Source organism: Solanum verrucosum, unplaced genomic scaffold (assembly GCF_900185275.1).
Source record: "Solanum verrucosum unplaced genomic scaffold, falcon-dt-bn FXZP01000230.1, whole genome shotgun sequence".
Lineage (NCBI taxonomy): Eukaryota > Viridiplantae > Streptophyta > Magnoliopsida > Solanales > Solanaceae > Solanum > Solanum verrucosum.
The window spans coordinates 1,749,731-1,777,717 of NW_026019954.1; the positions used below are offsets into that span (position 1 = coordinate 1,749,731).

At 34.2% G+C, this 27,987-nt stretch overlaps 4 protein-coding genes across 5 annotated transcripts in view; 2 read left to right on the forward strand and 2 right to left on the reverse strand.

Annotated features, from left to right (window-relative positions):
• Positions 1–23,643, forward strand: part of LOC125814193 (14-3-3 protein 7) — a 330,997-nt gene extending 307,354 nt beyond the window's left edge. The window contains exons 2-8 of the mRNA XM_049493648.1: positions 19,916–19,997; positions 21,353–21,659; positions 21,836–21,923; positions 22,095–22,204; positions 22,777–22,922; positions 23,266–23,300; positions 23,441–23,643. Of these exons, the coding sequence (XP_049349605.1) occupies positions 19,931–19,997; positions 21,353–21,659; positions 21,836–21,923; positions 22,095–22,204; positions 22,777–22,922; positions 23,266–23,300; positions 23,441–23,446 (759 nt within the window). The 5' untranslated portion in view covers positions 19,916–19,930 and the 3' untranslated portion in view covers positions 23,447–23,643. The remainder of the gene's footprint in view (positions 1–19,915; positions 19,998–21,352; positions 21,660–21,835; positions 21,924–22,094; positions 22,205–22,776; positions 22,923–23,265; positions 23,301–23,440) is intronic.
• On the forward strand, positions 1,344–5,076 carry LOC125814178 (5'-adenylylsulfate reductase-like 4). The gene is made up of 4 exons (XM_049493632.1): positions 1,344–1,752; positions 3,379–3,566; positions 3,641–3,765; positions 4,346–5,076. The coding sequence occupies exons 1-4, from the start codon at positions 1,549–1,551 to the stop codon at positions 4,798–4,800; spliced, it is 972 nt and encodes a 323-aa protein (XP_049349589.1). The 5' UTR covers positions 1,344–1,548; the 3' UTR covers positions 4,801–5,076.
• Positions 9,878–12,353, reverse strand: LOC125814108 (uncharacterized). Its single transcript, XM_049493562.1, has 4 exons — positions 11,677–12,353; positions 10,993–11,550; positions 10,605–10,867; positions 9,878–10,299 (listed from the first exon to the last, which is right to left on the reverse strand). Exons 1-4 carry the CDS (start codon positions 12,351–12,353, stop codon positions 9,878–9,880), a joined length of 1,920 nt encoding a protein of 639 aa, XP_049349519.1.
• A 249-nt stretch (positions 23,644–23,892) lies between the features above and the next one.
• Positions 23,893–27,750, reverse strand: LOC125814181 (uncharacterized). 2 transcript variants are annotated; one of them, XM_049493637.1, is made up of 4 exons: positions 27,091–27,750; positions 24,534–24,626; positions 24,353–24,420; positions 23,893–24,171 (listed from the first exon to the last, which is right to left on the reverse strand). In XM_049493637.1, the coding sequence occupies exons 1-4, from the start codon at positions 27,715–27,717 to the stop codon at positions 24,027–24,029; spliced, it is 933 nt and encodes a 310-aa protein (XP_049349594.1). In that variant the 5' UTR covers positions 27,718–27,750; the 3' UTR covers positions 23,893–24,026. The 2 variants fall into 2 exon arrangements, with proteins under 2 accessions (XP_049349594.1, XP_049349593.1); XM_049493636.1 differs by having other exon boundaries at positions 24,335–24,420.
• Positions 27,751–27,987: the final 237 nt, after the last annotated feature.

Here is a 27,987-nt window from a genome sequence, read left to right on the forward strand (position 1 = left end):
GTGAAGTATTACTGAATAAAATTATTATCGTCTTAGTATATTATTCTGATTAAAAATTATATAGTAACAATCATTTAGGTATCAATAAGAGTTGTAATAGAGTAATAAATATTATTTTTACTAGGAAGCTCTTTACTTGTTAATTTGTGATTTTTTAATACGAAATAAATTTAATCAAGCTTTTATGTAGATACCATTATATGGAATATTGGATGAAAACAAACAACCATTTTGATAATTTTCTCTAGTTTCTTTTGGTGTATGTATGTATGGACTGACTCTACATTTGATATAACACGTGTGGACTCTGCTAAAACAGTTCCTCAATTTCTAATACGACTCACATATCATTATCACAAATAATAATAATAATAATAAAAAAGAAAAAAAAAAAATCAAAGTAGGAAAAAAGGTTTGATATATCCTTCAACTTTGTTATTTAGAATTGATATACTCCTCGTTATGAAAGTGACTCATATATACCCATACTTATATATAAATGACTCACATATACCCTTTTCCTCTAACGGAAATGAAAAAAATTAATTTCAGGTTAATTTTTTATTTTTTTATTTTTAAAAATATAATCCCGTATGAGTATATTTAATCCTCCTCAAACATATATATTTTTTTAACTTTTTTTTTGTTTCAATGACTTATTTAAATTTATTATTTTGCTGGTCAAATTTATTTATATTTCACTAATATTCTTGTAAAACTTATTATAGATGACCAAATTTTTTTCTTCAAATACAAAAGTTAAATTACAATATAGACAAAAAAAATAGTTTTAAATTATAATATAGCCAAAAAAAATAGTTTTAAATTTTTTTCTTTACACTAAGGAATGAAAGAAAAAAATAAAATAAGAATAAGAAACTCAAATAATTATAATAAAAGAAGTCAAAAAATAATTTATGTATGAAAAAAATTAAAATATACCTTGAACTTTGGTAGAAGAATCATATATACCCCTAAATAATTTTTAAGAAAATTGTAAGTCAAAAATATAAATTTAAAACTAAGTTTTTCACTTCCGTTAAATGAAGGGTATATGTGAGCTCATTTTGTAACGTAGGGGTATATGTGAGTCGTTTGTATAACGGTAAGAGTATATATGAACCACTTTCATAACGAGGGGCATATCAGCTCTAAATGACAAAGTTGAGGGATATATCATGCCCTTTTCCCAATAAAGTATAACAAAATCAGCAAAATGTACAACTACAGAAACACACTGGTCCATTTATACAGAGTGGATTTTGATGTTCCAACAAATCCCAACAAAGCCAAAAAAAAAAAAACACTGTTTTTATCGTTTAATAAATTTTTAAAAAAAAATTAAAAAAATTCTATCTCTACTACTACTATATTCTCCTCTCAAACAAAAATCTGGAGCCTTAACGCTAACATGCGCTGGGCTCTCTTTTCCACCGCCGCTGCCACCGCCACCGTCGATTCGTCGATCTAGGGTTTCTCTCTTGGTGGGTTTCGGAAAATTTCTGATCCAATTTTATAAGAACAGAGAAATCTCTTAGTTCTTGAAAAATGGGTCTTTTAAGTGCTTTTGCAGCTGGGTTTGTGGTTTTATTGATGGTCTTTGAAGGGATGGCGTCGCCGGAGACTGTTAATGTGTCGGTTCGTTCAGTTTGCCCCTTGAAATCTGTTAAAGATTCGGTTTTTATGGGGTTTCAAGATTTGACTTGTCCATTAGATGGGATCCAATCTTCTTATGTGGCTGACGTTATTCAGGTATATATAATTTTTCTTTGTATTGTATGTTGTACAATATTTTCACCTTTTTGTTTGAATCTGTTGGATTTTGGGTGTTTTACCTTGTTAGCAAGGAGAAAAGGTAAAATTACTTAACTAGTGGGGTACAAATTGGCAGATGCAGTAAAATTTATGTTTTTTTTTGGATGTTTAGTGAATAGGTGGTGATGATTCTTGTCTTTTTGAGTTGAATTATGGCAAAGTAATAAGTAAGTTATTTTATGGCGTTATTTTTGGATGATTTGCATGTTTCTAGAGAGTGAAAATTGTCTTGGAGATAACTAGTCCAGAATTTTGAAATATTTGTGACTTTGTTGCATACTTTTTAAGTTCTGTTTATAGTTAGGGATTTCGACTAATTGGACCGTGTGTAGGATCAGCATATGAAGAAGCAAGAGTAGGATAGAAGGCCTATACCAAACTTGTTCTGATGAGTTTGAGCTTTTAGATGAGACTCATGAACCCTCTTGGTTTCATGTTTGAGTATTCAAGTCATATATATAACAAACTGAGCTTCTGCCGTGTTTATTTGTTAATCTCGAAGAAATAGTGAAAGCTGCATTAGGCTGTGTGTCTGAGCTTCAAATGTGTTGGTTTGTGTAGCTAAATCTTATTCGGTGTAGAATGAATTTACTAGTTTTGTTAAATGACTGTAGTGCTTTGAGAAACCAAATATTTGGAATGCAGAGTCTGTGGATATGTTTCAGTTTTGTGGCACCTTGAGCTACCCAAATCAAAATGCGTTGAAGATTATTTTGCATAGTCATGTTGGCGTCAGCCTTGCCCTTCACCTAATTTTTTAAGTTGGCTTTATCTAGTATTGGTGGTTAATGTGGTTATTATGCTTCATATATTTGTAGATTTGTATGCTTTTTTTGTTCAAGGTTTTGCTCAACCGTGCATCTGCAATGTTAATGTGTCATGGGCGCTTGCTTAGAGCTGAGACCAATGATACGCAAGAGCTAGTCTAGGTCATTAATTTTTTCCAGAGGATTCGTACTAAGTGAAAGATACATGACATGTGTGGGGTTTAGGTCTTCATTCATTCACTGCAGGAGGATCCCACGCCATTGGATCATCATGCATTTTCCCTAGGGTGCCCAAAGGAGAAGCAATAAACCCAATTTGTACTGGTGAAACAAGAAAAAAAAAATGAAGAGCAAAGTTGCTCATGCCCTTACCTTGCAATTATTCTAAATATTACAATTTTTTTTATCTATGTACCGCTCCGCATGAATCTAGAGTTACAATATGGAACCTTTTTAGATGTAAGAGTACGTGAGTATCGTGTCAAGACATTACAAGGTCGATGCCTTGCAATTATCAAATTCCACATGTAGGGGAAGTTAGAGTGCACCAAGTTGAATCACTTTGGCTGTTGAATGTGAATTACCAGTGGGTACACCCTGTGTCATATGTTGAGATATCAAAATTCTTTTTGAAATTGCTGCCCTCCTCCATCTCCATTTAACTTCTTCCCTGTCTTCTTATGATGTGAGGTCAACATACATAGGATCTGCCCCTGCCCTCACCCACAGAGGATTGATTTTATTTTTCATTTTTATTTCTTGAGGAATTCTAATGGTTCTGCATTTTATTTTGAAGGGAGATGAGCTGTCATTGCAGAGGGCACTAAATATGATTCACCGAAATACACATGATTATGTTGCTTTGCTTTTCTATGCATCCTGGTGTCCTTTCTCTAGAAGTTTTAGGCCAAAATTTTCCATCATGTCTTCTTTGTATCCTTCAATTCCCCATTTCGCAATTGAAGAGTCAGCTGTTAAGCCAAGGTTAGTGTGAAACTAATGTTATGCGTCGTATTGCTTTCTCTATATTGTGCTGACAACTAAGAATGTCCTTTCAGCACTCTCTCAAAGTATGGAGTTCACGGGTTTCCTACTCTCTTCCTTTTAAACTCAACAATGCGCATGCGGTATCATGGCTCTCGCTCCCTTGATTCAGTGATTGAATTCTATGGTGGCACTACTGGTAAGCGTGTCTGTTAGATTGTATTATGGTGTTTGAATTCAGTGCCCCTAAAAACAAAATCCGTATAGATTTAAGTAAACCTTACCCAATTCAACCCCCCAAATTCTCCAAAAAGAGAATTGCCTGATGGATCCTGAGAGTTTTGAAAGTAAGAATGAATTGACATTGGTGGTAACTTTTTCGCTTTTGCTAAGGTGGTTTTGCATAATGCACATGCATTTTTACATTTTCTATGCCTTGCCTTTTCTTTTCAGAACTTCCATTTCCCTCTCATAAATTGCCTGTCTAATCTATTTGATATACATGCGCATGTGCAGTTAACTGTATTTTGTAGCTCCGAGTAGGTTTCAAGCTAATGCATGTTACATCAGAATTGTGAAGTATGGTGTCCATTTATTTATCTTTTAGGAATGTAGCTTATTATGCTCGGCCATCGTTCAGATCTTCTTCTCCCTGCTGTTTGACTTTTCTACTGCTATCAAAGTATTCCGAAGTTGTTTCTTGTGTGACATCCACTACTATGGGAAGACTCTTGCTTAAGTTGCCTCTTTATCTTAAGCCTCTTTTAAATATGAAACAGGTTTTCATAGTGCTTCGGTGGATGCCACTTCTCTTGGCAAAATGGGATGCTCCTCAAATCTTTTGAAACTGCATGGAAGTGACCAGGAAAACTGTCCATTCTCCTGGGCCAGATCTCCTGAAAACCTTTTTCAGCAAGAGACATATTTGGCCTTGGCCACTGCATTTGTGCTAATGAAAGTACTTTATATGATATTTCCAGCTTTACGTAAGATTGCTCAAATTGGCTTGGGAGGTTGCATTTTACAAATAAGAATAAGAAGCTTGTGGGAGCTTCCTCTGCTATATCTGAACCGAGCTGTACAATTATGTAATTCACTGAAGGAGCCATGCAAAAGAAGCAACTTGCAGGAAGGAGCTATGAACGCCAAGGCATGGGCTTCTAAGTCTTTAGCGTCTGTCTCATTTGGAGAGTCTAGCGCTAGCCGGGTGGAACCAGTAAGTTCAACTCACTAATTGCTTTGATGGCCATATCTAAAATCATAGTGCTCTTTTATAATTGTTTTAGCCACCATAATTGGTGCTGGTTTTATCTGATTGGCACAGCGCTATGCAATATCAAGCTTTTGAAACGATCTGCTTCAATTTGATGTAATGTAGATTAGAATTTTTTTCTCACCGTCAGAGAAATAATGTACCACATTGTATATAGCTTTAACTAATAGGCAGAGCTTTTGAATTCAGATCCGTGTTTATTTAATTAAATCAAGACACTGTCTAGTTCCTTTTGTATGCTAAGTTGTCTTGATTTAGATCCTTTGTGAAACAAAATTCAGGTAACTCATCGAAACTCAGTACACATGTTTTTGCTTTCTATTTCTAAACACTCTGCGTCTAATGAGAAAAAGTGCAGAAGTGATTAAATCTGTTTTGATGAATTGCTGGGAAACGATACACAATCCAGGAAGAGTTCGGTTGGTCCCAAGAAATGGTGAGCATGAAATGCTTTAACTTTTAAAGTTGTTGAATTAAACAAAGTTCTGAGGTCTGCCTCGTACTCGAGGATTCTCGTTTCCTATTATACTGAGTGTTGAAGCTTTTGTATGTGATATGGTTAGTCTCTGCAATCGGCCTCATGTTTTACTCTAGGATAGTTAAAATAACTAGAGGATCATATTTCGTAAGGCATAAAACATAATTAGACTGTCCCCTTTTCCTATTTTAGGCATTCAAAGTGGTTGGCAACTGACAAATAGTGATTTTTTTAAATCACTAGGTACTCTGCCTTTTGGTTGTTGCTTTACTGTGTCACTTTTGAATTATTGACACACTAACTATGCACTTTTGACCTTGTACCATAGTATTAGGTGAAAATAAGGTCCTTATCAAAGAAAATATGAAAAAGAAAGTGTATGCATCTTAATCATGAATAAGGCTGTCTTATCTTTGATTTCACCTCGCAAAATCCTTGTTCACTTTTCTGGGCACTCGAATCCCTCGTTAACTTGAAGAGTTTAGGTGTGTCCTGTAAAAAAAAAACTATTATGATGATGACACGGATTGAGCTTAAATGAAGCAGCGATGATTCATGTAGTTATATTCACTGGTAGTTGTTGCTCGCCGTGCTCCTTGTCTTGCTTCACAATCTGATTGTGTTAGTTGGTGAAATGCCGAGTTTTTGTGATTCTCACCTAATGGCTTAGAATCTAGTACTATGCATGCTACTTCCCATCAGTAACAGGTATGGTTGAATAGTTGAGATATGCAAAAAGAATCCAATAGCACTGTTGGAATGTATGCGTCCACGTTTTCTATGAGACCAGGTCCTCAGCATAGTTACAATAACAGAAAATAAACAAAGTGCTGAAAGTAAAGAATGCACAACAACTTTACGTGGAAACCTCCTTGCTCAAGGGAGTAAAATCACGACCTGACCACTTTTCAAACTTCTTTCACTAATCCTCTCCAAGCAAAAGTAAAAGCAAGTTTACAAATCGAGATTAGCCTACTAATCCCAACTCTAAGTAATACCTCCTATTACTTAGATGAGCCAGAGCAGATACAACACTGCCCACTAAGCTATCACCCCTAGATAACTTAGACTTTGCTAAGGGGGTACAACACCGCCCACTATACTAATCCCGACCGATTAATATAGACTTTAGAGTAAGACCCTAAGTTACCCTTAACCTAGTTCTTACAATGATTCACACAAATTTGAAACGTTTTTTTCACAAAACGAATCCTACAATGTAAGCACTATTACAAGCAAACAAAGTAACAGCTGGTACAAGAAGCTTTTGAAGTAATCGATTAGATCCCTTGTTGTTCTTGAAGCTCTTGAAGTAATCGATCAGATCCCTTGCTGTTCTTGAAGCTTGAAATATTTCTCTCTTTTAATGAATGAATGATGTTGTTGTATTTGGTTTAGTATATACCATAAAAAGTTATTACCAAACGTACAAGCAACCTCCTTGATTCTGATTGGTGAAGTACTCTGCAGCTTCACCAACTTTCTGACGCAGACAACTTTTACAGCTGTACCGCACTTTGACACTGGACGAGCATACTCTGCAGAGGACCAGGTCCCTGCACTTGTGAGGAGATCATCAAAACACCAAAAGGCATAAGCTCTTATCAATTTCCCCCTTTTTGATGATGACAAACAACCTGCATAACTCCTCACATGAGTGAACAGACATTCATTCAATTGACTCAAGTTTCCCCCTTAATTGAACAAGCAACCTCGTCGCTTCTGATTGGTGAAGTGTTTTGAAGCGTCACCAACTTTCTGACGCAGACAACTTTTACAGTTGTACAACATATTGACACTGGACGAGTATACTCTGCAGAGGACCAGGTCCCTGCACTTGTGAGGAGATCATCAAAACATCTAGGAGCATTAGCACTTATCATTTCCCCCCTTTTTGATGATGACAAACAACCTGCATAACTCCTCACGTGAGGGAACAAGCATTCATTCAAATACATAACAAATTCCCCCTTTGTTAGTGCACCAGTAACAACCACAGTTCGTTCCCCCTTAGTTCAATGCCCCTAACAACCACAATTCGTTCCCCCTTAGTTCAATTCCCCTAACAACCACAGTTCGTTCCCCCTTAGTTCAATGCCCCTATTCTTTAGTTCAGTGCCCCTATTCCACAACCAACTTTACAACAAAACTTCCCCCTTTTGACATCATTGAAAAGGTGAAGCAGTAAACATATTCAAGTTAAATGCAAGGCAATAAAGAATCCAGGACCTTGGGCCACACAGAACATGTGTATGTAAGCATAAAGCGAATATTAAGCCACACATGAACAGGGGAGAAACATAAATAGCATTAGATCACAAATACTGACCACTGTAGTCAAGCAAAACAAACACAAAGCCACAAGAGTTTTAATCAGGATTGAAGAACAAAAAGGGAAACTAAGGAAACAAGACACTTTTAGGACAGAAGGGGAAAGGGATTGAGGGTGCACATAAATAGAGACAGATGCTCATTTGCATCCTCATGAGCCTTTGATAAGCTGCATGTTGAGAGTCTTAACTTCCTCACTGGGTGATGCATTTGTCTTCAGTAACCTTTCATTTTCATCCCTCAACTTTTGCAACACCTGCTCATTTCCATCGCTGGTACCAGGTCCCTTCGAAACTGCCTTCTATAATTCAGACCTCAATGAAGCAATTTCAATCTCTTTTTTATTCAGAATCTCAGTAAGATCAGTCACTTCCCGTTTAAGAGTAGCCTGCTGCTCTAGAACATCTGTCATTTGAGATCTGCACTTAGTTTTTCCTTCAACACACTAACATTCCAGCATAATGGCAGAGAGATTGATCTCTTCAAGTTCATCAAGTTTCTCTATGAGAAACAGATCAGCAGCAGATGCCACTATTTTTTTGTTTTGGGCACTAACACCTTATTGATGAACTCAAAAAGCAATTGATATTTCCCTTTGAGAAACCTTTTCGATAACCCTGCATTCTTGACATCTCAACGTTTTGTGGCAAGTGCATAAAAAAGATTTGATATTCCAAATTTGGTTAGAATGTCAGGGTCAAAGACTCTGCCATTCAAAACCTTTTGGTTCTCCATTGCCGTTATCCGCTTCTCCCTTGTCATTTTCTTTTCTTCACTTTGATTTTGCACCCTAGAACCTGGTCCCTTTATGAGTTTTAATTTTCAGCCACCTGTTTTCTAACTTTCTCCCTTTTCACATGAGATTTCTTTACAGCCTTCTGGAGTAAAAAAAGAGAAGTTGAATGAACTAAGATTTTCAACTTCTTGGGAGATAGGGATCTTTGAAGAAGAATTAGAGTTAGACATTTTGAGAAAGAGAGAAAAGCTTTTGGAAAGGGGATTAGTGAATTTCAACAAGAATTGTTTGATAAGATTTTGTAATTTGATTCACTAAGAGAAGTAGTATATAAAACCAAAAAGATATCGAGTCTTCAACAGTAGCAACCTTTGGTTTAAAAGCGAAAAGACATCTGAAACTGACGCGATGAATGGGCGAGGGACATGTGGCAGTGATGTTGACATACAGACAGTGTAGTCTAAGTGATACTAACCTCAGCAGGACCAGGTCCCTTTTTCAGTTTGCAACCCTGTCAGTATGATTTAATCTTCCCTTCAACTAGACACACCATGAGTGTATACCTACATTAAGGTACCAGAAGTGAATTCTTAAGTGACAAGCATTAAAACAAGTATAGATACCTGGCCTCCGTAACATAATCTAAATAGAAGATTTTTGTGCAAACTTGTCACGGAATCAGGTAATTTTGTGCATCCCCAGCCTTATCTTGCTTTTAATGAAACACTCTTTACTCAATGACTTTGTAAAGATATCAGTCAGTTGGTCCTCAGTCTTACAGAACTTCATCACCACATTTTGCTTCTCAACATTGTCCCTCAGGAAATCAGTGATGATCCAGGAAAATGTGTCATGCCTGATGTACTCTTTCGATCTACAAGAAAGCCTGCATAGTCAGCATCTGCAAAACCAATTAGATCAAGTGAGTCACCTGTTAGGTAGAGGAGGACCAGGTCCTGAGTTCCCTTCAAGTATCTCAGGATACGTTTAGCTATCTTTAGATGGGATTCCTTTGGTGCTGCTTGAAATCTTGCACTCATTCCTCAACTCCATCTTCATCTAAGTCAAGCTTCACACTTGTGCTCATGGGAGTGTCAAGAACTTTTGTCTCAATCGAATTGAACTTTCAAAGCAGTTCCTTGATGTATTTCTCTTGACATAAAGGCTGAATATGCAACTAGATTTCTTGTCCTGGATCTAGTTTGAATTCCAGAGTCAAGTGGAGAGATGAGATTGTCCAATGGATATGAGAATTGATGTTTCCATCCGGACTTTATGATCAACTCTTCTTCGATTTCAGCATCAGATTCAACATCATCAGCTTCATGATTTTGAGATGGAACCTTCTGGGTAGTATCAGAGGGACCAGGTGTTCCTGTGAGATCTGCAGCAATTTCCTTTGCAACCTGTTTGTTTCCAGGATTTAGGATATCCTTGTCTTCCCTTTCCTTGATCAGCTCCTCCATCTCATGGTATCCCTTCATCACTCCTCCTCAGCTTTGAATTCTAACAGGTTCACACAGATTCATGTGGAGAAGTTCCAAAGGTCTGGTAGTGCTCACACCCTTCTTTGCCTTGAAAGAAAATCTTGTTTGTTTGCCTTTTGCACAGGCATCACAGATTTTGTCATTTGAGAACATCAGCTTTGGTAGTCCGCGGACCAGGTCCCCTGCAACAAGCTTGTTAAGTAAAGAGGTACTTACATGACCCAGTCGCCTATGCCAAAGATTTGCATCATCAGTTTGAGAACTTAGACATGACAAGTTGTCTTCTTCAGTAGAATCAAGATCAACAACATACACATTCTTGACTTTTTTTGCAGACATTACAATTTTCTTAATTGCACAGTTTGTAACCACACACCCTTCAGATATGAACTTGACTTCATTTTTCCTTGTCGCAAATATGATACACACTTTAGAGATTAAACTTCAAACTGTCCACATAGTGTACACTGTCTATGGAATGATCTGGAGTTCTTCCTATCTTGCCAATACCAAGAATAAAACCTTTCTTTCCACCGCCAAATGACACACTACCACCTTGGTGTGCTTCCAAAGAGAGGAAGTTTAGAGTATTTCCAGTCATATGCCTTGAGCATCCACTATCCATGTACCAACATCGACTGCTCCCTCTCTTCTGCACAAAAATCACTTATTAGACTTGGGAACCCACTTCAGACGGAGTTCCCAATAACTATCAAAAGGCTTAATAAGAAACCTTCCTGTCCAGGGGGCAAAGTGTTCTTACGGAAACGATAACGGGGACCAGGTCCCTTGAGTTCCCTTTTATCATTGTTTTTAGATCTGACAAATTTCTCATGCTTTTCTTTTGCTTTTCTCAGAGTCACACACTTTTCTTTTAGATGACCATTACGCCCACAGTGAGTGCACAACAGATTGTCAGATACATACACATATTTGCTATGAGGATTATAAGGAGGTTCTATTGGTCTACGTCCCAACCTTTTCTTTCCATTGAAACTATGATTAGACAGATTAGAGAGTATCTTAGAAGAGTTAGTCCATTTTAGAGAGTGGCTTAACTCCTCCTTGACCTTACTCAGATCCTTTCTCTGTTGAGAATTTGTTTCAAGAGAGCAACTAACTTGGACTCAAGGATTTTGAGCTTTTCTTCCAGTTCTTCCTCAAGGATGCTAAGCTTTCTCTTTCCACCTACTGAGGTACCAGGTCCCTCACTGGGTTCCAGACTATCATTCTCGAGGATGCCTATCCTGATACTCAGTTTAGACATGAGAGCAGAATTCTTATCTTCACACAAACTTAATTTTTTATTCCACATTAAGTTTTCAGTGGTTCGTTCATCAACACAATCAATAAGCAGAGCAGCAAGTTTCCTCAAATTTTCAATAGGCAGATTATCTAGATCATCTTTAAGATAAAAAAGAGTTACCTTATCTGAATCCTCTTCATAATCAGAATTTGCCATTAATGAGAAGATGAAATTGAAGACATTTTCATCTTCTTTAATAGCCATCATTGAAACATCTTCATAACTTTCTGCATCTTCTTCTGACTCACTTGAATCATTTCCCCATACAGCAAAGGCTTTTCTCACCAACTGATTAGCATGAGCCTTTCTCAGAGCACTGTCTGGGACCAGGTCCCTCTTACGAGGTTTGAAGTTCTGAGTTTCCTGCTTCTGGCTGGGACAGTCCCTCATAAAATGACCAGGTTTGCCATATTTATGACAAAGGTCATTTGCGTTTGCTGCTCTGCTGGTTGAAGCCTTCTTTTGAAAGACGTCATGTTTCTTGATGATTTTCTAAAACCTTTTAGTAACATAGGCCATTTCATCCTCCTCCTGAGTCGCATCATTTTGTGAGTTTTTTAGAGCAATGAATTTCTCCTTCTTTCCCTCCTTCATGTTTGTCCCCTGCTTTTTGTTCAACTCGTAGGTCTGGAGATTTCCAATCAGCTCATCCATGGAAAGTGTCTTAAGATCTTTTGCCTCTGTTATAGCATCAACTTTGCTTTCCCATGACTTGGGAAGAATCTTGAGAATCTTGCGAACTTGTTTACTTAAGGGAATGGGCTCACCTAAGCATCTTAGTTCATTGGTGATGGAAGTGAATCTTGAGTTCATTTCAAAGATAGTTTCACCTTCCTTCATACAAAAATTCTCGTATTGAGTCGTAAGCATATCGACCTTAGACTCTTTTACTCGTTGTGTTCCCTCATGGGCTGTTTGGAGACAGTCCCATATCTCTTTGGCTGATTCACAGGCAGAAATTCTGTTGTACTCATCGGATCCAATCCCACACACTAGAATCTTTTTTGCTTTATAGTTCTTCTCTATCTTTTTCCTATCCATCTCATTGTACTCCTTTCTAGTTTTGACAACTGTAGTGGTGAGCTCTCCATCCTTCACTTCCTTTGTAGGAATATATGGTCCATCAAGAATGATGTCCCACAACTCAGTGTCCTCAGCGTTGATGTAGTCATGCATTCGATTCTTCCACCAGCCATATTATTGACCATTAAAACGCGGTGGCCTAGTAGAAGACTGACCTTCTTCCATATTAGGTGGAGCAGCCATTCCTTTTGGATCTTTTCTTTTCTTGGTGTTAACCAAAACGAAAAGTACCGCTCTGATACCACTTGTTGGAATGTATGCGTCCACGTTTTCTATGGGACCAGGTCCTCAGCATAGTTACAATAACAGAAAATAAACAAAGTGCTGAAAGTAAAGAATGCACAACAACTTTACGTGGAAACCTCCTTGCTCAAGGGAGTAAAACCACGACCTGACCACTTTTCAAACTTCTTTCACTAATCCTCTCCAAGCAAAAGTAAAAACAAGTTTACAAATCGAGATTAGCCTACTAATCCCAACTCTAAGCAATACCTCCTATTACTTAGATGAGCCAGAGCAGATACAACACTGCCCACTAAGCTATCACCCCTAGATAACTTAGACTTTGCTAAGCGGGTACAACACCGCCCACTATACTAATCCCGACCGATTAATATAGACTTTAGAGTAAGACCCTAAGTTACCCTTAACCTAGTTCTTACAATGATTCACACAAATTTAAAACGTTTTTTTCACAAAACGAATCCTACAATGTAAGCACTATTACAAGCAAACAAAGTAACAGCTGGCACAAGAGCTTTTGAAGTAATCGATCAGATCCCTTGTTGTTCTTGAAGCTCTTGAAGTAATCGATCAGATCCCTTGCTGTTCTTGAAGCTTGAAATATTTCTCTCTTTTAATGAATGAATGATGTTGTTGTATTTGGTTTAGTATATACCATAAAAAGTTATTACCAAACGTACAAGCAACCTCCTTGCTTCTGATTGGTGAAGTACTCTGCAGCTTCACCAACTTTCTGACGCAGACAACTTTTACAGCTGTACCGCACTTTGACACTGGATGAGCATACTCTGCAGAGGACCAGGTCCCTGCACTTGTGAGGAGATCATCAAAACACCAAAAGGCATAAGCTCTTATCAAGCACACATTTGATCTAGTCAGCGTTTGCGTTTGATGGAAGTGGCTTTGTAAATGCACACGGTTGTTTAGAGATAAAGCTCATAATAATAGTTCTTTATATTCAAATTGTCACTTTTCGCTAATCAAGAGTCAATTCACGTAGCCAAAATGATCCAAGTATATAGAAAAAATGATATCAAAATAGTCCTTACTAATAGAAGAGGTAATCATTTTAGTTCTTCATATATGTCAAGTAACCAAAAGTCTTTCTAAATTTGCACAGAAGAACTAAAATAATCATTTTCTCCTACACTCCATTTGAGATACATGGTATATATAAAAGAACTAAAATCATTCAACCACTACATTAATGATCATTTTCTCGGTTAAATATTACGATGAAATTTGGTGTAAAGAAAAATATAGATCACAGCTTAAATTTGATTAGTCTAATATAGTAGTTTTTAATTCTTGAAAGTTGCATAAATATAAATTAGATTTATCAATATAAAAAAGAAGGTCTTAGTGTGTTAGAACAAGTACTCTTTTTATCAATTGGTAGTAAACTTGACCCACTTTTGGTTTTGGTCTTCTAAAAGGTTGGCCTTTTCATTTAACTGGAAAGTTCTCCCTCAACATTCAAGACAATGTATAAAGACCCCATTTTTATTACCATTACTATTATTTTTATATATTTATTTTGACTTTTTATCCGATGTCCAATAGTCACATTAAAGTCTGCTAAAATGAATTCTCGTCTCAAAGTTCCCATGTTGAGGGGTAGAACAATCCCTAATAAAGATGATTATGTTCCCAGGAAGACTTCCACGTGAGACCTTGATTAAGAATGAAAGAATACTTATCACTCCAACACAATCCTCGTTATTGTTATTAAAAACTTCCCTATCAGAAGAACAAATTTGTCTAAACTTGGCCTATTTTTCTTGAATTGAGGTAGTAGCCAAGTACATGAATTTCCACCTGCGAAAAATAAAAATGAAGATTTATCCACTCAAAAACAATTATTATCACATTTACTATAGTTTTGTTTAGGACGTGTACCAAATATATAGGTTGTGTTCTATTTCGTTCTAGAGCTAGATTTGCCTCTTTCTCTTTCTAACTTTTATCATATTAGCTTTCGCTATTTCAAGAATTTATTTTGCTTCTTGAGAATCAATATTTCTAATATCCTTCTCCGAATTATTTACCAAATTAAAACAATAATCTCGTTAACATTTATTCTAGCAAAATCACTCATCACATCCATTGTTAATGATTGATCATTAAGGCGTATTACAATATTTATATATCGATAGGTGCGACAATAGGGCGTGATTAGGTAATCCTCATTCCCATATGGATTAACAAGCTTATTATATGTAATCAGATCCTTTTATAATAACATTTTACTCTAAAATTTTAAGTTTTCTTAGAAAGTGATCTTCCTGATTTTGATATATATCACATACTTTTTGTAAGTGAAAATTACAAAAATGTGGTGAGTTGCGAACTAATGAAGTAGGAAAAGCAACCTTCAAGGATCTTTTGATACATTGGATTTGTTAATGTCTTAAATCAAACATGAATAGAGTTAATCATGATCAATTAAATTTTGAAACTATTATCCTTATATGATGTACCATACGACAAAGTCGAGATTGCAATTGAAAGATGTTAAATAAGGAAAAAGTTGACGTTGACAAAGCAGTTATTTGAGTGGCAACCAAACATATACTAATTGATGACTTGACTGGGCCAACCTACCACGTTAGTCTTAGCTAATTTGAAAGAAATGGTCATTCAATGGTAGTTGGGACCATCATCCTTCAATTCAATCAACTTGCTTCTTTCATCATTCAATTTTTGGCAATCAACTTGCTTCTTTTTCGGGTTTTGCTTTTGGAATCTACAAGCAAGTGTTACATCATTTAGCTATAGATTCTCAAATATTTTTGGGAATCAAGGCTTAACGTGTGGTTGGTCATAGTTTTTGAAAACATATAGTAATATATAAATATGCTTTTTAACTTGATCTTAATTGAAGTCGTCTATTAAAAAAAAATAAAAAAAATAATAATAATAATATAAAATTGAAGTCGTCTATGTTAATCTTCAACTTTGGGTGTGTACAAATAGACACTTAGGATCAGTGGCAGAGCCACCTTACAATTAGGGCTTCGGCGGAAAATTATATGATTTATACATGGTTAGAATAATTTTTTAGGTAGATATAGTAGATGTCAAAACCCCTTTGACTACTTTGTGTGCCTAAATTTTCAGATTTTGAACCCCTTATTGAAAATCATGGCTCCGCCGCTGCTTAGGACCTGTTTGGTCATAGATTTCATTGTGTTTGTCCATACAATTTGTCATTATTTCTTTTAAAAATTCAAATTCTACACCAAACTAATTTTATCTTTTACAAAAACATTCTCTATAGTAGTTGTTTACGTTATATTATATAATTTTTTACGTGAACTCCAAAGCAGTGATGAAATATTCAGTGAATATGAAAGTGATGATATGGTTGTTGATGAAAATGATGAACAATCGGTTCAGGGTAACAAAGTCATGTGTTTCGTCTACTTCACGATATATGGAATGATGCTTGTTGCACTCACTCCGAACTACCACATTGGTCCAGTGTCATGGATACTACTTGTTATTTGTTGCAACGAAGATCCAATAGATTTATTGTGGAAGTAATGATAGTTTTTAAACTTATGGGTATATAAATCATATTTCTTAAAAAAATGAAATATGTTTCCAAATACTATAGCCAAATTTCATCCAAACTTTCACCCCAATAATATTTGCCAAAAATATTTGGGAATTTATGGCCAAACGCTAGCTTAAATTTGTATAAAATTGAATAAGTAGAAACACATGTCCTATATGACAATTTGCATAAAATACGCTCGAACTAATTCGTAATATGTCACGGACACATATGTGTCCTGAATGCTATGATTCTAATTCACCCATGTACTTTAATGTTATATTGATGCACCCAAAAAAAAAAACTTTGATGCTGTACCATTGGTGACAACAACAACGACATTTCAGTGTAATATTTCATAAGTTAAATTTAGAGAAAATAGAGTATATATAAATTTTATCCTTACCTCATAAAGATCAAAAAACTATTCTCCGCTCAAATGCAACAAACATCAGTGCTAACGAGATACATAACTTTATGGACAAAGTACTTTAGAAGCACTAGTGCTGATTGCTGAAGAAGGGCATGTGAGGACTGAGGAGATAAAGATTAGTTTTGACTTTTGATTTAGTTTTTGGACAAGATTTATTAAGAGATCTTTTCAAAAAAATTATTCTGTCTTAGGATTAGCTTTTGGTTAAAGGCACTAATTAGTCTTCTGAAAACCTATTTTTTGATCCACTTGGTTCAAAAATATTCGTAATATTTGTTATTTATCTTATATACGTTCTTTGTTAATTTATTGATACTGTTATATTTTATTTTATTATTGTATATCTGAAGAATGAGATACAGATTAACAAGCGTAAAAGGATAGATTTGTCTATTAATTTACACGCATTGATGAGACGACGATATAGAAAAGAAAATATACCCTTTGTCGCTCTCCTTATTAGTTATTACTTAAAAGTAAATAAGCGATACATATTTTGAAATTGGTGGGATTTAGGATAGAATCAAATGACGAATGCACTTGCGGTTAAGATAGGTCTTGCATTCTAAACAATTAAAAAGAAGTCTAAATATTTCTCTTGAGTAACAACAACACTTTTTAAGGGATAATTTAGACAATTTACATAGTTGAATGATAATTTTGATCCTTTTTTCTTATTAAAAAAAATTATATATTGAAAAGCTTCAGTCCTTAATAAATAAAAATATAATAATTATACTATAGTTGACCCAACCATTAACAAAAAACAAATTGAATCATTTAACAAGTTTTATAGTAAATTTGAACGTGTCCTTTTCCTAATTGTAGTGTTCTTCTATACCACTCACTTTGCTATTTTTTATTCATCGTGCTTAGGTCAAATTAATTATTATAACGTATATGCATACAATTAGGACAAAACATATGCTAAATCAAATTCATTTACTTTATGATCTGTCTCAAATCCTATCACTTTAATCTTATTAGAGACAATTTTATTTTAGGGAGATTTGATAGGCTAACATCAAATTTGTAGCATGTACTTTTTGATATTTACCAATAGCTATGTTGTAAGTCAAGTAAATATTATGTAATAATTGAAGTATCGTCTTGAGCAATAAAAAATGTCTAAATGTTAAGTTCAAATCTTCCTTGATGTGACTTCCATTGTTTATGCAAGATCTACATTTGATATTTTATTAATTGTTCAAGAGATTTTTAAAAGCAAAATATAATAATATAGCTTAGGGCAGGTGCTATTCAGTTGAATATTTACCCTTAACATTTCACTTGTCGATTTTTAAATATATTGAATAATTTAATCGATAAGATATTGATTGATTTAATTAGTTCTCGATTGACTTATTTGTTTATCAATAATAACTGATAAGAAAAGGTAAAATTCAAAAGGTTTATCGATGAATAGTGTGAAGCAAATTAAGTAAAAAAAATATGACTGTCAAATTTATTACTTCTATGCCAATTGCTAAATAAGAACACACAGTAGCAAACACAAAATCTTAGAAAACAAAATTCAAAAGATCAAGGTAGAGTTATGAAGGACGAACACAATGCCTAGTTAAAAAAAAACTATTCAAAACATATCACACCCATTTATCACAAACATTTACTTCATGAGTACCAACATTATTAAACGAAAGAAAACAAAACTAACAACGTACCTAATTATTCTCACCAAATAGGCACACAACAATATTACTAAGACCACCATTATAACTAGATAACGAACCAACAAGAATTGTGGTAGAGTAATAGTTACTCATTTATCTTTAATCAGAGATTTTGAGTTTGAATTCTCCTAAACATGAAGTTTTTTTTGTTAGGAAACACTTTACCCCCAACGAGGGACTTTCAATGCGAATCAATCGAGCTTCAATATAGATATCAGACACCAGATGAAAAAAAAACTAGAAAAGACACTCCAAACAAATTAAGCAGAACCCCTCTTACGTTATAACTTTATATAAATTCCAATTTTATATATATATAAAAGGTATAAACATAATATAATTATTCCTAACGTGTAAGCGATTTGTCTAATAAAAAAAGTTGAGTAATATGTATTGTGCATCGTTAAGTCGTTAATTGTAAATTTTAATCTGTTTACTAATGGATAATTCAATAGTCCAATATTAATAAGTTATGAATTGATTTTGTAGTTGAATTATTGATTTTGATTCGATTTTAAGAAAGACATGTATATACTCTATAAGCATCACAGATATTAGTATAAAATTTTGAACATCTTTCCGTTTTAATATTGGTGTTAGTCCATATAAAATATTTTAGTTAAATTTCGTAGAACTATAATTTATTTATTTTAAAAAAAAACTGAAAAATATTTTATATAAGTAAATAAATAATTTTTTTGCGTTATTTTTATTTTTTATCATCCGACAAAATTCAAAACAGTTACAGTAAAATCTTAGTCAATCCGACAGCCATGTGACCGACAGCTTCCTGTTAACATCGTGCTCTGCACGATCAATCAACGGCTGAGATTCTCTCTAACCCCATCATCAACGGTCCAGATTTGATCGCCGGCGATTTGAGAAATCCAAGGTAGTTTTAAGCGCCCACTGTTCCTACTAAAACCAGTATCAAGTACATCCCCTTTGAAAGCAGTTACCAAATGCCGCATAATCTAAAAAGAAAAAAAAATTCCAATTATAAACTTTAATTCTAAAAAAGTGTTTTAACTATACACTTAATTATAAAAATATGATATATATTCTCGTATGTCTAATAGGTAGTTAAATTAATATAATTATATAAAGTATGTAAAAAAAATTAATCATATGAAGGTTAATGCATATATGATATAACTAAGGAAATAATATGTTTTAGGTAAATAACTTAATTATTTAATAGTTGAACAACATTTTCAACTTATTAAGGTATTGATTATAATTGTTAATTCTAATAATGTGTTCTAGTTTTTCACACTTTTGACTCACAATTTAAAAAATATTATATATCTTTTTATTTTTCTGATAGATAGTTAAGTTAATTAGATAAAATACGTCATTTAGTTATATCCTTGTTTTAATAAGTCATAAATTCTAGATATTTTTTATTTGAGAGTGATACGTATAATTATATGAGATGATATAGTTTTTGTGATTAACTTAACAGTTTAATATGTGAGTTTTGTTTTAAAACTGAAAAAACTTGATTAGGAATTGGAGTGTTGGATTAAAACATGATAGTAATATTTTAATAAGTTAAAAGAGGGCCTTAATTTAGTCATTTTTTTGTGTGTTAAAGACAAATAAAAGGGGAAAAGAATAGTCCAAAGAAAAGGTGAAAGTCTTCACATATAGAAGAGAATCATCATATAATTCAATTCAACAAAAGAAAATAGGCAAAGAGAGAAGAGAGAGAGAGAGAGAGAGAGAGAGAGAGAGAGCAGAAATGGAGAAGGAAAGAGAGAAACAGGTTTACTTGGCTAGGCTGGCTGAGCAAGCTGAGAGATATGATGGTATACATTTTTCATTTTAAATTTCTTTCATTTTTGTTGTTGTTGATGCTGCTGTAGAAATTTAGTATCAGTTCTTTGTTTTTTTCTTTGATTTCAAAAGGGGTTTTTTAATTATTTTTTTTGGTTGCAAAATCTTGAAAAAAATACTGGGTGTTTTTTGGTTGCAAAATCTCTAGATTTATTTCTTTTGGGGTTTAATTAATTTTTTTAGTTGCAAAAAATTATTGTTTTTGTCTCTAGATTTTTGTTCTTTTGGGATTTCATAAAGTTGTGATCTTTTTTGCTCATTTGCTTTGTTTCTCTATACCCCTTTAGTATGTAGTTGCTGATTGTTATGCTAGATTGTCTTTTTTAACAAATTAGACTGGAAATTGCCTTGAACAGTTGTTGATGTTCTATAAAAGATGTTTTTTTTCTTCTTTATAACCATGGTGTCTAGTCAGTTTGCGGACATCTCGACTAATTCAATGGGGTAGTTTATACGATCCACCAACACTGATACCGGGTAATTCTATCCATGAAGTTTGGACACATAGGAAGAAATCACCTTGTGTTTTTATCTCCGCTAGATATGGACTGAATTAAAATGCCCTTTAGAGGAGAATGATTTTCTCTAAGAGTAGTGGTTACTTCTTGAGATCAATTGAGAGAGTTTTTACCAAGGTGTAGTGAACATGAAACCTATTGATGAATAATTTGGCTTTTATTTGAGATATCTATGAGCACAGATGTCAACTAAAGTGAACTTGGAGGAAAATCACTCGCCTTTATAATTTGTTGTCTAGGTTAATCTAGTTTTTTACACAGCAGGACGGACATATATTTGTTAGGTTGTATGTAGTACTGCGGTGGAAAATACCGTGGAAGCTAATGTGAATGCACTGTCGTTTTGCGACAAATGGGGTAATATTATATGAGGTAGAAACACATCTTATGATTGATATATGGTAGTATAACAGAAGGCAAAGTTTCAAGGTACCGGATGTCATGTTGAGAGATGAAAGTCATTCTGATTATGATCTCGGATGAACATTATAACGTAAAGTGATGAGTGGATAAAGGGTCATTTGGCTTGATCCCGTTGGTTTTAGTCTATCTTATCTAATCTTTTTTTTAGAGGCGAAAGAACTATTGTGTGTAGAGCCAAATAGTATAAAAGAGAGAAAGCTTGAAGCTTTCAAATTGATGATAAGAAGTGATGTTGAGCATACAGGCAGGCAATACAAATGAGAGAAGACTTGAAGCTTTACTATTCATAATTAATAAGTTTGTGCAATCTTTAACTTACTACTACTGTTCGGTTTTCTTAAAGTTTGATAAATATGTGATCGTGCATTTTCTATTTGTTGTCCCAGAAATGGTTGAAGCAATGAAGGCGATTGCTAAGATGGATGTCGAACTGACTGTTGAAGAGAGGAATTTGGTGTCGGTTGGGTATAAGAATGTAATTGGAGCAAGAAGGGCTTCATGGCGGATACTGTCTTCGATTGAACAGAAGGAGGAGAGTAAGGGTCATGAGCAGAATGTTAAGAGAATAAAGACTTACAGGCAGAGGGTTGAAGACGAGCTTACAAAAATATGCAGCGACATTTTGTCAGTGATCGATGAGCACCTTGTTCCTTCGTCCACTACTGGAGAATCTACTGTCTTCTACTATAAGATGTAAGTTGCTGACCTTTTTACTTGCTTTCTTCTCTTATTTGTGATGGAGATTAATACATTTTGTTTCCCGTGTGACCCTGTTTTTAATTTATCTGAGTTAGATGTCTTTCTTCCCTTTTATCCCCAAAAATTGATTGATGAACTTACAAGTTTACCTCCTTTTACTTCACATCCAGGAAGGGAGATTACTATCGCTATTTAGCAGAGTTCAAAGCAGGGGATGATCGTAAAGAGGCGTCTGAACAGTCACTTAAAGCTTATCAGGTTTCTTTTGTTCAACCGCTTTCAAATTTGGCTCAGATGTTCTTCTACGTCTATATAAAAGATCTGCAGCATTTGTTTCTTATATTTGTTGTTCATGATTGCACATTATTTTTATATTTTCTTTGGTTTTATGTCTTGTTCCTAATTTAGGTTATTGCTCTATTTTTGTAGGCTGCTACTAACGCTGCTAGTACAGATCTTGCTCCTACTCATCCAATCAGACTTGGACTCGCGTTGAACTTCTCAGTTTTCTACTATGAGATTCTAAATTCACCCGAGAGGTTAGATAACAACTGTATGGACAGAAGCTAAATATGTTATGACTAGACAAAAGATATTTTAACTTATCATTGTCCATCAAGTACACCCCTTGTTTCTTGTTCCCCATTTCATAATGAAACGAGCTTGGAGATACTAACTGGGGAACTTTTGAAAATGATTTTCTCATCAAACTGTGAAATTGTGAATCATTTGATGATATTGAGCTGTTGCCTTTTCAAATATATTTACACAGAGTTTCAACGGATAATTTTGGTAATCTATGAGTATTTGACATATTTGTCTTCCTGCTTTGAAATCTTTTCTTCTTGAGTTGAGAGTCTATCGGGCGCAACCTCTCTACCCCACAAAGGTAGGGGTAAGGTTTACGTACATCCTACTCTGTCCAGACCCCACTTGTAGGACTACACTGGGTATGTCCTTGTTGTTGTTGTATTGAGTATTTGACATTTCTTCTTTTTCTTTGTACATGTGATCGTGCCTCGGGAAGGTAATTTAACTTGTGATCTGCTTTTATCAAGAATACTTCCCTTACCTAATTTGTTTCTCTTTTGTTTAATCCACCTCCTACCAGGGCATGCCACTTGGCCAAGCAGGCATTTGATGAAGCTATTGCCGAACTTGATAGCCTAAGTGAAGAATCCTACAAGGACAGCACCCTTATCATGCAGCTTCTAAGGGATAATCTCACTTTGTGGACATCAGATCTTGAAGAGGGAGGTACGTACTTCTTATGGGATGCTTCAATGTTTTCTAAGTTAATTCGCTTTCTTATGGTTGTGGACAATTATGAGCTAGGTTCAAATGCCTGTTACATTTGGTAAATATGGGAAAAGGTGTTGCTTTTGCAATTAATTTTTGCCTTTTTATGCTGCATAGCTCCATAAAATTAATTTCTGTTGACTGTAATATATATTGATCCCGACTTACAAGGGATATATGACGAGAGAAAACAAAGAGCTGATTTTGAATCCATACCAACGAATAGGATCTATTGAAATTAAACATAAAGAAGTAAATAGTTACCGATTGAAATGACGTTGATATGTGATCATTTTGTCAGGTGAGCATTCTAAGGGTGATGAGCTCCAGGGAGAGGTATGATTTCTAACCGTTGGTTCAACTTCAATATCACTGTTATATTCTTGTTGAAATGATCCATATACAACTAGGTATAGCTTGGACAATTGAAGCCTGTCTTGTCACGTTAATCGCCTTTTTCTTTTTCATGTTTACAGAACTAGTTGAAGTTCAAGAGGTGTCGGCGAATCATTGTGATGCTGGCTCCTCAGAGACATGTTTGCTTGTGGAAAGTCTTTGTTTTTCATATAATGTTCAGGGATTCATGCCTATTGGCTTTGTACTTTCTTCTTCCATATACATAGACATTCCCAGAGTTCTTTTCATTTTCAGTAAAAAAAAATTGCTGCTATTGTTGCATGATGTGAATGCTCTATTCGAAATATAGCTAAATTTAGAGGTGGAAATTGAGCAGGTTGGGTCCAAAGTCCAAACAGGGCTATCCATCAGGTATTTGAAATTTCATTTGCAGAAATGCTTGTGATTCAGACAAATGATTACTATACGTCAAGGGATCGTGACATTTTCATGTCACAGTGTGGTGGCTTTGAATGGCCTTTCATTTTACGAAACCCAGAAAGAAATCGAGATTTGAGAACAACTATGGTAGTTGTTAAAATTCTTTTATAATAGTAGTTAAAATGTTTCTTAGGATGGTGGTAGAGCAATAATACATGAATAAAATAGCAAAAAATGGAGATGATACATTATGACCAAGTTACATTATGGTAGGTAGCATGTGAATCATGTTTGGTCCTGAGAAGGAGCAGTTTTTGTGGTACCCAAGAGAAATGCTTTCAAAGGCTTATGGAAATCTTTTGGTTTCTCATAAAGAAAACCATGGCCTGCATTCTTAATGACTACCATCTGAGCATTCTCCCCTAAATGCCTGCCCAAAAATATTCAAAAAGTCAGTCACCAAGCATGATTCTATCACACAATATATCCAACAAAATTAATCGAGATGTATGAGCGTAAACATGTATAATTATGTCTATCGAGCTAGGGGATGTAAATATTTTGACAAAGTGCAAATCAAAATTTCAACTAACCCAGTTGGGGAAATGAACCTTTTCAATCTGTGGCCTAGTTCTAAAGGAAATATTTTGTCTTGATCTCCCCAGACTATTAATGTTGGCTGCAAAATAAAGAGCAATATTAGGAAAAATTCTTGATACATAACTTGTGGGATATTATGATGAAAATATAAACTTATGTCTAGCGAATGAAGACAAGGAAAAGGGAAAAAACCTGAGTGATCTTAGGTAGATCAGAAAGCTTTCTGTCTTTTGCAATTGCAAGAAGCAATTCTTTCTTCTCCTCTACATATTGTGTAAACATTTCCTGCTCATATATAACACACCCAAAATACTCATTTACTATTTCATTACAATATGGAGCAGTATAAGAAGAAACAAACAAGGGATTTTTATATATCAAATTTACTTAATTTTTCCTCACTATTTTAATGCTGACGTGACACATAATGACATAAATGTTGGATGGGTTTAAATGATCATTTTTGTAAGTTGGAGTATTCAATTAAGATGATAGAGACAAGTAATGGTGTTTAGATATGCATACTCAATTAGTGGAGTATTAATTACGGATTAATACTCTATGATTGAGACTATTACATGAGTATCTTTCGTAAGGGGTGCCTAAAACCCATAAAGATACATAAATATATGGATTGAGGAACACATTATTAATACGTCACTTGTGAATTGTTAGTTATTATTATCCTCTAATACATTAGTTTAATCTTCGATTTTTTATTTATTTTTGATAAAAGACGTCAATGTCTTTAACCTCATTTGGTTTCCCTGTTTAATAAACTCAGATCTTTCATCAACAATAATATAACATAAATTGGTTTAGGTAAACAACACATGAAACGTTTCATTGGAGGCACCTAGTCGGCCAGAAATTGCGATAGCAGGGCCAACAGGAAAGGGAAATATTAAAAAGTATTTACTGCTTTTGAAAAATTTACGTTAAGTAGTCCAATATTATACTTGGGAAAAATTATTATATATAATATACTCCATCCGTCCCATTTTATATGTCATCTTTTTACTTTGTATTTGCATTAAGAAATGATGTAACTTTACCCTTCTACCCTTATTTAATGTTTTCTTAAGTCAACTTTATTAATAAATGACAAGATTAATTAATTATTCTATCAATGGTATAATAGGCAAAATATGGTAATTTATGCAGAAACTTTATAAAATGACAAGTATTGTGGTCCAGCTATTTATAGAAAGGGATGACATATAAAATGAGACGGAGGGAGAAACAAACTGTATAATGGTATATAAAAGATGTTTATACACAATATAGGTTAAATCCTAATTTTTATACACAAAATTTGAGCTACGTAGCGACCATAAATTGACGTGGGGAATTTAATTTTGTAGTCCTTTAAATAATTAAATATTATTTTAGTTATATGACCTATTTCATAAAAGATGGTAAAACTAACACATGAAATAAATAAATGAAAAATGAATGATTTTTATAAAATTATTTTTGTCTATTGCAATTATTAGTGGGCATAATTGATTTTTTTTCATTAATTTACGCATGGTAGGATCTTGAGGGCGTGAAAAAAAATTAAAGAACCTAATTAAGTGAGGATTTGGCATTTTGCACAAGTGGATGATTCACTTTAATTTCCTCGATACTTTTTGGAAAATGCAAGAAGAGTCTAGTATTAATAGTAATATACAATATTTTTTGTCTATTTTTATTTGTCCACTCTATTGTTTTTGAGATATCTAATAGTAATAATACTTATCAAATTTATAAAATTAATGAATAATTTATTATTTCGTATCTATTTTACTTTTGCTATTAAATATTGTTCATTTTTCAATATTTAGATGAGTAATATTTAATAAATGTGATTTGATAAAATTACCCCTATCATTTAAGTCAATTATAGACAGAGGGAGTATAAGTTATAGTTTTGATTTATTTTTATTATTTTAACTTAGAATAAATATTTTAATTTTTATTATCTTACCCAAACATTTTAAAAATATTTTAAAAAGCCTAAAGTAAGCCGATCCAAATAGAATCTAACTTACTATATATCTTTGAAATTATCCCTTATTAAAATAATATTGAAGAAGATCCTTATGTAACCTATCTCAAGGAAAAAAAAAAGTTTTTATTCCATACTTGTATTTTACGCTAGTATATAATTTGCTTTCTTGATTCATGTTGTAAATATAAATTCCGGATGTGAAATAATCCTTTCTTATTATAAGATTTCACCTATTATATAAATTAATACAGTATTTTTTTAAAATTGTAATTAGATCAAATAGTTATTGTAACATTAAATTGGTATATCTATTTCAACGGCCCGTCAGAACGCATTCACTGTCTTTGCTTCTCAACAACATACAGTTGAATTTAAGAAGAAGAAAATACTACTCCCTCCATATTACGTGAACTAGAGCATACAATTTTTAAAGTAAAATTAGTATATCCTAATTATATAAAATATTATAATTCAAAATTTTCGTTAATTCAGACAACATTTATTTTAAAAATGAAAAATCAATTTTTAATTCTCCAATAATGGAGGGATGAAGTGGTGCTAAATCATAATTAACACAAAGTTACCATTCTTATCATTTCAATTTACTGTGGGATTTTGATGTGATTTGCGAAAAATATCAAAATATCTTTTTAATTTCGTAAACTTTTAAACACTAAAAGTGAAAGGGATATATTTTTTAAACGACTAAAAAGGAAAGTAAATAAAAAAAAAGAAAAAGAAGAAGAGACTTACATCAATGAAGTCAGTAAGCAAGCAAGACGGCAACACTTTGGCCGGAGCTTTAACAAACGTGTAACCCATAAGCTCTCTCATTTGCTCCGGCGTCTGCGGCAGCAGAATATTGGCCGCATCCTCCACACTACTCACCGCAAACAATCCTTCTTTCAAATCCTTCTCCTCCAGACAAACTCCGGCGCAGCAAATCACCACTTTCTCAACACAATCCCCAAATTGCGCCGCGAAATCATACGCCACAAATCCGCCGTAGCTCAGCCCTACAACGCTCATCTTCGTCACCGAGTTCGCCTCCATAACTCGCTTCACACACTGAGCTTGAAACGACTCAGTCCGTTCCGGCCGAGTGGTGTACGAGTCGCCGAAGAAGAGTAAGTCAGGGACGTAGACGTTGAAGTGACGGGAAAGGATCCGAACCGTTTCGCTCCATTGCCACATGGAATTGGCTCCGAAACCGTGGATTAGGACCAAATCGGGTCGGGTCGGTTTTTTGGATTTGGGTACCCAGCAATGCATGATGGTACCATCTTTGAGGTCAGTGAAAGTAGATCGGAGTCCACGGCTGCTGAAAGTGGATTTGAGGCACCGGTTTTGAGTTGCGGTGAAGCTAAAGCACTTGGGCATCACTGAAAAATGCAAATTACAAAGTTTTGTGTGTGTTTTCAGAGTTTGAGAAGAAAAATTAGAGGTTTATGGGGAATTGTTATGAAGAAAAAGGAAAATGGATGAAGAATTTTCTATATTTATATGAATTATTTTGAGGTCAAAAGGAATGGTCAAAAACATAGATGAATGTGTGTTTTTGTTTTGAATACTATTGAATAAGTAAATTTCTTTTGTTGTTGGCTCCTCTTCATGTCTTAAGCATGAATATTTTGGGGAAATCAATTAATT

Bases quoted from the DNA above. Each gene is read 5' to 3' on its own strand.
- LOC125814108 (XM_049493562.1), bottom strand. From the start codon at position 12,353: ATGCATGACTACATCAACGCTGAGGACACTGAGTTGTGGGACATCATT. The intron at 10,868-10,992 runs GTTAGTTGCTCT...GTCTAATCATAG, and splicing joins CTCAAAATCCTTGAGTCCAA to TTTCAATGGAAAGAAAAGGT. The intron at 10,300-10,604 runs GTTTCTTATTAA...TAATCTCTAAAG, and splicing joins TTTGCCCCCTGGACAGGAAG to TGTGTATCATATTTGCGACA.
- LOC125814178 (XM_049493632.1), top strand. From the start codon at position 1,549: ATGGGTCTTTTAAGTGCTTTTGCAGCTGGGTTTGTGGTTTTATTGATG. The intron at 1,753-3,378 runs GTATATATAATT...TTTATTTTGAAG, and splicing joins ATGTGGCTGACGTTATTCAG to GGAGATGAGCTGTCATTGCA. The intron at 3,567-3,640 runs GTTAGTGTGAAA...ATGTCCTTTCAG, and splicing joins GAGTCAGCTGTTAAGCCAAG to CACTCTCTCAAAGTATGGAG.
- LOC125814181 (XM_049493636.1), bottom strand. From the start codon at position 27,717: ATGCCCAAGTGCTTTAGCTTCACCGCAACTCAAAACCGGTGCCTCAAA. The intron at 24,627-27,090 runs GTAAGTCTCTTC...ATATATGAGCAG, and splicing joins TGCTTACTGACTTCATTGAT to GAAATGTTTACACAATATGT. The intron at 24,172-24,334 runs GTTAGTTGAAAT...ATTTTTGGGCAG, and splicing joins AGGTTCATTTCCCCAACTGG to GCATTTAGGGGAGAATGCTC.